The 10,086-nt window shown below is 43.7% G+C and overlaps 6 protein-coding genes across 6 annotated transcripts; 3 read left to right on the top strand and 3 right to left on the bottom strand.

The window, feature by feature from the left end:
* Positions 1-1,042: 1,042 nt before the first annotated feature.
* PHALS_12158 (FOG: TPR repeat) lies at positions 1,043-1,909 on the top strand (the record flags this gene model as incomplete). Its single annotated transcript, XM_024727654.1, has 1 exon — positions 1,043-1,909. One exon carries the CDS (start codon positions 1,043-1,045, stop codon positions 1,907-1,909), a length of 867 nt encoding a protein of 288 aa, XP_024578210.1.
* Positions 1,910-1,947: 38 nt separating this feature from the next.
* Positions 1,948-3,291, bottom strand: PHALS_12159 (uncharacterized protein; the record flags this gene model as incomplete). Its single annotated transcript, XM_024727655.1, has 1 exon — positions 1,948-3,291. One exon carries the CDS (start codon positions 3,289-3,291, stop codon positions 1,948-1,950), a length of 1,344 nt encoding a protein of 447 aa, XP_024578211.1.
* Positions 3,292-3,458: 167 nt separating this feature from the next.
* On the top strand, positions 3,459-3,755 carry PHALS_12160 (uncharacterized protein; the record flags this gene model as incomplete). Its single annotated transcript, XM_024727656.1, has 2 exons — positions 3,459-3,494; positions 3,564-3,755. 2 exons carry the CDS (start codon positions 3,459-3,461, stop codon positions 3,753-3,755), a joined length of 228 nt encoding a protein of 75 aa, XP_024578212.1.
* A 109-nt stretch (positions 3,756-3,864) lies between these two features.
* PHALS_12161 (hypothetical protein PPTG_11621) lies at positions 3,865-4,436 on the bottom strand (the record flags this gene model as incomplete). The annotated part of the gene is made up of 2 exons (XM_024727657.1): positions 3,865-4,287; positions 4,350-4,436. 2 exons carry the CDS (start codon positions 4,434-4,436, stop codon positions 3,865-3,867), a joined length of 510 nt encoding a protein of 169 aa, XP_024578213.1.
* A 121-nt stretch (positions 4,437-4,557) lies between these two features.
* Positions 4,558-5,537, top strand: PHALS_12162 (wd-40 repeat protein; the record flags this gene model as incomplete). The annotated part of the gene is made up of 5 exons (XM_024727659.1): positions 4,558-4,796; positions 4,852-4,953; positions 5,013-5,278; positions 5,339-5,451; positions 5,508-5,537. The coding sequence occupies 5 exons, from the start codon at positions 4,558-4,560 to the stop codon at positions 5,535-5,537; spliced, it is 750 nt and encodes a 249-aa protein (XP_024578214.1).
* On the bottom strand, positions 5,536-8,426 carry PHALS_14576 (uncharacterized protein). The gene has a single exon (XM_036407501.1). The coding sequence runs from the start codon at positions 6,751-6,753 to the stop codon at positions 6,508-6,510; it is 246 nt and encodes an 81-aa protein (XP_036263198.1). The 5' UTR covers positions 6,754-8,426; the 3' UTR covers positions 5,536-6,507.
* Positions 8,427-10,086: the final 1,660 nt, after the last annotated feature.

Here is a 10,086-nt window from a genome sequence, read left to right on the forward strand (position 1 = left end):
GTCAATCCTGCTCGTTCGAAGTTTTCAATTTGTTGATATAGTCTCTGAACCTCGGAGAATTCTTCAATTCTATAACAGTTCGAGTCTATTATTTCAACTGATTCAGCAGTTTATATAGGATTTACGAGCATCCGAGAAACTCGCCCAGACTCGACGACAGCCCGACAATTGCTAACGAATCCAATCCAAACATATCCCACGGAGTGTTCGGGTCAATCTCATCAGCGTTAGGTGATGTCCATTTCCAGTGCTACATGCTCTAGCAACCACGAAAGAATTCCATCAGGTGTGTTTAAGTCTCCATTCGGCTTGTCATCAGTAGGCGTATGCGAGTCTAAAGTAGCTACCATTGGCACGTTGCCAACCTTTGCTCGGTGCTCAAACAAAGGTGTACGAAGTGTACCATCCAAGAAACGGGCTTTCAAAGCACTGCGCTGTATTTTACCACTTGTGGTCTCTTAATTTGTCTTTTGAAGATGCACAATCGCTTCACATTTTAGCTCGTGCTCGGATAGCACCATCTTGATAATTTCTTGACAAATTTTTTCTGACATTTGCTGTGAAGACCCATTTTTAACTTCACCTTTGCACCTGATCCTCTGATCGAGGCATCCTTTTATAATTAACATTTCCTCCTTCCTCCTTCTGATTTTTTACCAGATGTACTAAAAATTTCGTCATGTAACTCTGCACAGCTACATCAAGCACTCAAAAATGAACGATGTTGTGATACAGATACATATCAAGCGCATAAGGAAGCATAAGCTGGGCTGGTATAGTCTGTCTGCAGCCAAGTCTTTGAGGCGAAGACGATCATTTTTTTTCGACGGTCCTAGCTTTTGCTGAAATCGAACTGCGCGGGGTTCGTAATCTGCATGGCAAGGATTACGTGCTGAGACAGTGCCATCACGGCAATCGTCATATTATCGAGCAGTTTATAGTCGTTATCAGATTGGGTTGTCTGAATGTAATTTTAACTCTATCTTATCATTACATCATTGATTGGCTAAAATTAAAGTTTTCTAGGCCAAGAGATCAAACCATGAGCAAGAACAAGCGAAAAAAGCGGTCGAAGCGTGCAGTTCCATCGTCAACTGCTTCGTTGCCAGAAGGAAATTCTAGCTCTAACGTAGACAACAAAAAACAGAGGACAGAGAAGGCGATTGGTAAAGCTGAGACTGAAGTCAAGATTGATACTCTTAGCTTCCACGATGCGTTTACGACAGGTTTGGCATTTGAACAGCTCCAGTCGCTTGACGGGGCGCTAGCAGCTTTTCAAAGAGCAGTCGAATGTGATCCAAATCATTTTGACGCACTTATACATCTGGCGGACGTCCATTCAGCCATTGGACAGCACGATGCGGCGCTTGAGCGCTACAAGCAGGCCAGCAAGCTGAAAGACGGCAAGGAAGTTGCGTCTCTCTGGTTTCGATTGGGTGTGACATATTCAGCTATGATGCAGCAAACAAAGGCGACATTTACCTACAAGAAGGCATTGGAGCTTTATGAAAAGAAATTAAAATTACAGGACACAAAGGAGACGTTTCTTGTTCAGCTGAAAAAGGATCACAGTGTCACGCTGGCGGCTCTTGCTGAGTCATTTGGTGAGCTTGGAGATCTTGATTCTGCAGTTAAGGTGTATGAAGACGCTGTGTTGAAGCACCCAAACGATGCAAATATGCATTACAATCTGGCAAACATGCGTCTAGCAAGAAGTGAAAACACAGGCAATACTTCCTTTGATACCGAAGTGATGAAATGCTTGGAACGAGCTTTACAGCTTTGTCCTGAGACGCTTGAGTTTGTGAAAGATCTAGCTGAATATCTGGAGGCACATGATCAACAGCCAGATCGAGTGTGCGAACTTAAAAGAATAGCGAAAGATCTTTCTAGTCTCGATTTAGAGTAAAAACAAAAGAGAAATACAATAGATAACGACACTTCTACTCAATCATTGCCAGATTCATCACCATTTGAGACGTGGTAATTGAGGTGGCGCAATGTCCAGCTGCGCTGATGAGTCAGTACGTCCAGCACGGATTGCTTACCTTTAAACGCACTTATCCAGTCAAGCGCTAGCATGATCATCGCATTGACTGCGTTACCGACCTCCCCCGTTGCAGCTCTTAATTTGGCCTCACGTCGTAATTCTTTGAATCTCATCTCCGAATACAATTGAGTCCAGTGATTTACAACCACCTTAAGGTCGAGATACTCCATCAACTCGGGTTCAGGCATCAATTTACAAGAGCCCACTTCGGCCTTTTGCACCAACTTCATTGCATCTTTGTAATCTTCATCGGCACCATCAAAGACCATAAGAAGACTACGCAAATCACCTCGAAGAACATGTGCCTCAATCGCCTCGTATGAATTGAGGGGTGCAAGTGTAACTGCAATATCACAGGCTCGCAATGCATGTTGCGTCACCATCACATCGCGTTCGGATGTCACGACACGTCGTGACAGTGTAGAGCACAGGTAAAGCCCTGTCCGTACATGATCGGAGATTTTTAGCCTTGCATTCGAAGCTGCAACCGTTACATCAGTATCAGCGTGTCCATCAATGGTCCAACCTACAAGAGCCTCGTCTTTCGTGACGTTTTCAAAGCTAAACGGTTGCCAAGCTACCATCGAAAAAGCCCATGACGAGGCTGAATAAACCAGTGCCAGTTGAACAAGACTCAATATTACCACACCTAATAGCACAATTTTGTATGATGTCCTCAATGATTTTTTCAACTTCAACCTTCTTCTGATTTCTGGTTGAGCTGGCGTATCGATGCTTAAGCCGAATTTTGACCGAAACGTGGCATCCGCCTGTCTGAATCGTTTCTCCCATTGACGTTTGTCTTCGTCAGATTTCCACCATCTAATGTCATCGTCCGAATCTTCTTCAGTATCCATCGTTTCCTCTTGTGGCTCCACTAGCAAAGATTCAGGAGAATCCTCGTCACTAGTACAGTCGTTGTCCTCCTCCTCACTTTCTTCCTCTTCTGACGGTGCATAGTCACTCTCTTCGTCATTGCCTGATTCCGGAAATACCATTGAAAGGAAAGATGTTCGCTTTCGTGACGCTGGACGCTGCTCTTGTGCATCTTTCGACTGATCAGATATCGCGTTGTCTAATTTTTTATGCTCGTGTTGTGTTGTGATCGTCTGCTGTCGTTTCAAATCAATTGACGTAGCAAATACTGCAGTTGTTCGGGAAAGAGGTCGCCAGGCTTCTCCTCGACTAGGAAGAATATGTCGCCTAACGGGGCTACATGAAGTTGCCGGAATTGTAATCATAGCTTTGTATGCACAACAAGAATGAGCTGAATGTTTTGTTCTCTATTATTGCATTTTAATTGGTCAATACATTACAAAAGAAAAGTATGAATTCTTATTAATCCTTTAGCACTTCACGACTTTTCACTAAAAGCATCGACAATAAGGTGTGAAGGTCGAGGTGAACAATGACACGTGGCAACCAGCGAGATACCGACCGTGCGGTGCGTTAAAGCTGCTGTATAATCAATGAAACACTTACATTATTATCATGTTTCACGTGTTATTAACAGCGCGCACAGGCGCGACAAGCTAAACATGCAAAGTCCGTCACGCAGGGCAATCCGCTTGCAAAGCGTGAGGCTGATGCCAAAGCACTTCAAGAAAAAATTGCACGAAAGGCGGCAATGAAGGCTGAGGGTGGCGATACTAATGCCGACAATGGCAAGGGGAGCAAGAATGGGAAGCAACAAAAGAAAAAGTGACAGTCCAACGTTAGAGAAGACTAAACCAAAGTGAATATAATAGAGACAAGAATGACGGATAGAAATACATTATTATTTTATAAGCCTGCTCTAAGAAATTTAATGCATTTTACCTCAGCATGGCTCGAAAATCTGCTATGTTGATGCGACCGTCACGATCAGCATCTGCGTATGAAATGAGCATATCCAGATCTCCTTCAGCAAGTGTACCAAAGCCAAGTCGCTCGAACACAAAGCGTAACATTTCGCGCGAGATATAACCTGATTCTTCTGGGTCATAAACTTTAAAAGCCTCTGCTATCGGATCAAAGTTCTTTACTTCATTCGATAATAACAGTGTGTGGAGATATTCTTCCGTGAGCACGCTCTCCTCGCCAAGTAACAGACGCACATCCTTGAGACTCATATTATCATAAAAAATACCAAGTCTTGAACGCAAATTCTCAAGTGTCACGCGACCATTCTTTTCAATGTCAAGAAATTGAAACGCCGTGTGAATTTGTTCTGACGTCACGAGCACGCCACCAAGCTTCTGTACAACATAAAAAAAACGTCAGGTTTTCATTTAAAGCATTGTACTCGAATCAAACGCACATTTTTCAACGGCAAATCAGTGGTTGAAGTGTTCTTCTGGTCAAGATGTAATAAACTATTTTGTTTCTTCCGTGTCACAGTTTCCATGTTACCGTCTATTCCTTAGTAATCGAGGACTCGACCCTCGTTTTTCATTCTAATTAAAGATAAATATCTATCTCTATTAATATGTAGCCAATACAATATCACAGTTTTTGATTAATTAACCATGACGATCAATATTACGACCATGGACCCAGCAATATACAATGACGATTCTTACCGTTCTGAGCTGCTACGCAAAATGCGCACATGCGAAACGATTGTATATCGAGCAATTTTTGCACCAAAGAATTTTACAGGTGGCCAGACAATACTCGTGGCAGCAACGAGCTCGGGATTACTTCATATTTACCAACTTGACCGTATAATGAAGCCTACATACTGGGATCGAGTCGGACGTGGCGAGTACGTTCAAAATACGAAGTAACTTCTTAACTCATTATTTACTATGTTGCTGTAGGGTTACCGCATTCCCAGGGCCAAATCTGTCGTTTCAGGCACATCCGACGCAGATTTATTCACTTCTTTTTGTTGGTGATGTCACGAATCCGTTGTTAATAAGGTGAATTTCTAGACATGTTGATAAATTGCACCAAGTTTAACATAATTGTGTTCTAATAGTGGAGGTGACCAGGACTTTCGAGTGTGGAAATGGAAGGATATTCTGGCAGCAATGGAAAATCCCTTATTTGCTGAAAGGCTGAAACCTGTTCATATTGATCAGTTAAAGCGCAAGACTTTGGGATTCCGAAAAGCGCTTTTGCCAGCTTTTGAAATTAATGAAATTGCAGTGAGTAAAATGACAGGACACTTGTTCTTGGCAGGAGGGGACAGCTTGGCACACGAGTGGGATATAACGACGCAGCAGTTTTCACGACAATTTCAAGGTCATAGTGATTATCTACATGCAATTCAACACCTGCAGCATTCTCAAGAGCTGGTGACAGGCTCAGAGGATGGTACACTCGGTATTTGGGACGTGCGTCAGGATAGAAAGGTGGAGTTCTTACAGGCTCAGCCTGCAACACCGACAGACGAATCGTTATTGCCGTCTCTATGGGTGGGTACAATAGCACACGATGATTCCGAAATGTGGCTAACTTGCGGTGGCGGCAGCAAACGTGCTCATGGTCGTCAACTGCATGAGACAACTGGTGGATTTCTAAGTATGTGGCACCTTCCATCACGCGTGCCAGTGCATTACACCAAGACATCAAGTGACATCCATGACGTCATATTTCATCGTACTGAGCTGCTGAGTGTGGGCAATGATGCCGGGTTAAAAACATGGAACCGTAGTACTGGACATCTTCTGGCAGCTGCCCGATCAACGTTGCCATCCTGCCACTTTTGCGTTGTCGACCACACTACTGATGTCATTGCAGTAGGCGGTGCAGCTCCTTCTATAGATATTTACACAATGCCGGGTGTTGTAAGCTTTTCGTTGGTAGTTGAGGACGAGTCGAGCTTGAAAGCTGCTTAGATAAAAGATTCATGCTGATGTATTATCATACCTTTGCTCTTATCGGCTGATGGATTGATATCCGTACTTTTCGATCACTCACTCCATTGGGAATCGAAATTGCGATCGATAGTATCACATTGATATGATTTGTCACACGATCCTCAAACATACCCCGAACAACCGTCTCGTGAACAATTATCCGCTGACTATCTTAAGTACTGATGTGCGTAGTTTTCGCGCACAATACTCAGCTGATATTAGTCAAGCTCGACATAAAAAAAATTGCGTTTGTTGTCGTCGCTCGTCTGAACGATTCCGTAATTGCCAGCGGGTCGATGATAATAAGTTTCACGTCAACTTTCATATCCGAATATTACCCTTGTTCACGGGGTAAGCAAAGCCAAGCGCATCGTTATGGTATAGGCCAAAGATAACACGAATAAGACTTACACCGCAAAGCTTGACCAAATATCCGAACATCTGTATGCCAGCGACTTCACTTTCAATGTGAAGTTTGCCAACTCTAGTCCTGCTTTGTACTTAGTATGAGAGATTATCCTCTTAACGCCACGTGACCCCTCTACTTGCAAACAGACGAACGTATCTCAAATACGCCCGTGTGCACGTTGTTAACCAAATATTCTTGCACAGTTAAGCTGGCACAAGCCGAATCCAGCGGATACGCAATGAACACGGATACAACTCCAGCGTTAGCACCAACGGAGAAATATTGTGGCGAAGTAAAGCGTCTCGGCACCATCGTTTAAAATGGTTGAAGCCTTTTAAAAGTAGCAAGCTGACTGGCAAAGTAAGGAAATACGCGTACTCAGTGACGCCATTGCCTTTAAAAGCATTAAAGTCTTTTTCGGCGACAATCTGTCGCAAAGGTTGAATCATTAAGCGGAATTTGACCTGAGCAACTTTAGTGTCTGGTATCCTTTCTTGATATAGTCAGTGGAATCCTTCATCGCTCTTTATGAGCCACAGCCGTGCGGAAAGCGCAGCCAGCAACTGAATGTGAAAAATGCCATTCTTTCATCTTCTGCTCATAATCAAAACATTTGTCGCTCCTAAAGAACATTGACTCCAATTTCGCCAATGCGTCTCTATGATTTGTCAATCTCATTGCTTGCTGCTATCACTCTATTGGTATGTGTGATTGCCACTGCCGATCCAAACGTGGTGTCCAACCGCGTCTACACTACTACTAAATTTAGTAGTGTGCATGATGCAGGTAACTTCAAATTCACAAATAACAATCCACGTTAGATGAGTAGCACATTTCCCATTTTTATTTTTTAAATGCAAGTCTTCTTATACTTGTAAATACCTTCTCAATCCACGCAAGGGACACTTGGGTAAGCCGAATTTGAGGCAACAATGCTATAAAATCAAGGTCTACCAGAACACAGTTAGCACCGAGCCGTATAACCTTCTAGCATATATAAAACTGATTTGACTCACCGACTGTTGATCATTATGACGAGCATGTGCGTAGGACAGTTAGTCATTTCGGCAAAGTGTCAGTCGCAGGATTTGCACAGCAACGATAGCTTTTTGCTGTCCACTCTTCAGCAAAGAAATTGTGATTGATTTCTTGTTGCTGGCGGCCGTCAAATAGGCGATTTCTTACCCAATTTGAGCCATTCGATGATGAAAAGGCGTTGGAACTTATTTGGTTTGGTAATGAAATGTCGGAGGCGACTAGGAGTAGCTGCAGCTTTTTTGATGTTTGACGTATACCGTTTTTGCTCTGTTCAACAAATTTTGCTAATGCAGCAGCGCTTTTGCCATGTGGGGGTTTTGTGGAATGTGTTCCTTGTAAGATTACTTTAGTTTATACAAAAGTTTTCGTGAATGGTTCAATTGTTACCCTCTTTTCGTTGTCAGTAGCTTGCGCCAATTTTTCTTGGATTCCTAAATTTTTAGCGTTCATTCCACCCGGGACGTTTCAACTGGGCGCTATAGGACACCACGTTTGAATCGACAAAGGCAATTACACATGCCAACAGAGTTATAACTGCAAGCAATGAGACTGACAAATCATAAAGACGCATTGGCGAAATGGAGTCGATGTTTGTGAAGTGCGATGAATTTTCGATTAAGGGGTAGAAGATGACAGGAAAGCGATCAAGCATTAAAAACGCTACCTAAGCGATAATACTTGGTTCAGAAACGTTGAATGGACCGACCTTCATGTGTAAGACATGGTAAACAGTGTTCATGGAAGATAAGACGAGGATAGTGTATCTGGCTTCGATCGTTAAGCAATATAAATAGAATGGGTAAGTACAATTGACAATACTGTAGAATTGAAACCCTGATAGTAATATAGACTTGTGTATTATTATTACTGCTGAATTTCGAAGTAACATGTTGTTGCTCTCTGGTTGTTTGTTTTGTCCACTAGCGTTCGCCATCCAATCAATCAAACTCCGCACAGCTTTTTTTGTGTTGGTAACAAACATGAGTAATGAGGTATTGATCTCTATGGTGGACCTCCGGAATGAAGAAATTCTTGGTATACATGGGCTGCAAGCCACACATAAGATAATGAAGCCAGTCTTGGAATAAGAGATAGCAAATATGCTTGATTTTAGTCTAGGTCGCATTCTTTTGATATTATAAAGTTAATTATTATTACCTTTGAGGCTCTCGATTGTGCTCTTTATATGAGCACACAAACCTGCTTATGTGTATTTCTACTCGCCGTGAATGGAAAGAACTGGCGGTGTAAGCGGAGTACACGTACCCTGGTATGAAGGGGTGGATCACACAAGATGGTGTGACCACACAGTGGTGTGGCTACATCTGAACAAGAAGCCGCTACATGTACCCAGAGTGAAACGGGGTTACAAGTACCATTATATGAAAGACTGGGCCACATGACCGTACAATGGTGCGGATTACGCAAGTTGATTTAATCACAAAATGATGTGGCTAAACCGTAACAAGAAGCCACTACGTGGCATAGTTGGCAGTAGTTATGCATATTTATTAAGTTTACTATTTAATTAGGAAATCTAAGGTTTTAGATGTAGGCTGCTCCACCGCAAATCAAACAATTAAACACAATTTCAATTTTGAACAGGAGAGCATCTTTGCCTTGGTTAGGTTGTTGTTACTCTTGGAGGTAGCGGATTGCGATTCGCTACACTCGTACTGGTTCTGGTATAGAACGTAAGGTTCGTGACCTTAGTAAGCTTCCTCTAAACAAATAGCTACGGCAGCCCCGCTGCACTTGGTAGCACTTGTAGTCAATCTACTTCTGAGTCGTTACGACTGATCCTCTGTGAGGATGGAGCAAATCTCCTATTTGCCCCAGGGTGTGCAGGAATAGCTGATGTTCCTACTTGGCCCTGAGGGCGTGAAACGTCTTGTTTCGCAGGGATCCGAAGCGATAAATGCGTGCCTAGAGGCGTTTTTGAGCTATGAAATGCTGTGCTAAAGCACCAACAGTAGAAGCTGTCGGTGTCGACTGCGTCCATGACGTCACCGTCGACGACGGATGACTTCTTCCAACCGAGGTCTCATAGTGAGCGTCAAGATTTTCAAGGGTTAGGGTGGATAGATTCTCATGCTCTGGGTGAGATAGGCTGAAATGAATATTGCATCTGCCACGCTCGAGAACGAGCAACAGCGCGTGGCACTAGCTATCTCCAAGCTCGGGGGTTGAGCACGAGAATGGGCACTAACGCGCGGGGCTTCGATTGAAGCGGCGTTCTCATCCTGGAAGAAAAAAAACGTCAGCTTTTGTGAGTGTTCCCGCCGCCTAACCCGGCATATTGCTTGAGATCGCGTTTCCTTGCCGCCCGACAGGGCAAGAAGGAGTTTGCTGACTTTTTTCAAGAGTTGATAACTCTCACTACCGATATGGCAGCCGATCCTCTCCTAAGGCGGTCGCAGTGAACGCCTTTATAGATGGCCTCCCCACCGGCGTAGCTGGAATGGAAGTCTTCCATGTGGATCCGTCTTCTTCTGAAGAAGCAGTGGACGTGGCACTGAATGCCGAATTCAACTTCAAGTCGGCGCGATTTGGTTGGAATTCACACCTTAGAGCTCGTTGAGCGGGCCTAGCCAAAGAATCACAGCTATGCTGAGAAGGAGAAAAGAGCACCAAGCTGCTGAGCAGCTTGTAAACATCCGACGGGGTTTTGTTTGTGGAAACACCCGTCACCTTCAGACTGGTTGTCCCCTGCGCAAGGCGCGTAAAGGCTCGTCGAGCCGATG

This window comes from Plasmopara halstedii (assembly GCF_900000015.1).
Source record: "Plasmopara halstedii genome assembly, contig: Scaffold_614, whole genome shotgun sequence".
In the NCBI taxonomy this organism is placed as follows: Eukaryota; Oomycota; class Peronosporomycetes; order Peronosporales; family Peronosporaceae; genus Plasmopara; species Plasmopara halstedii.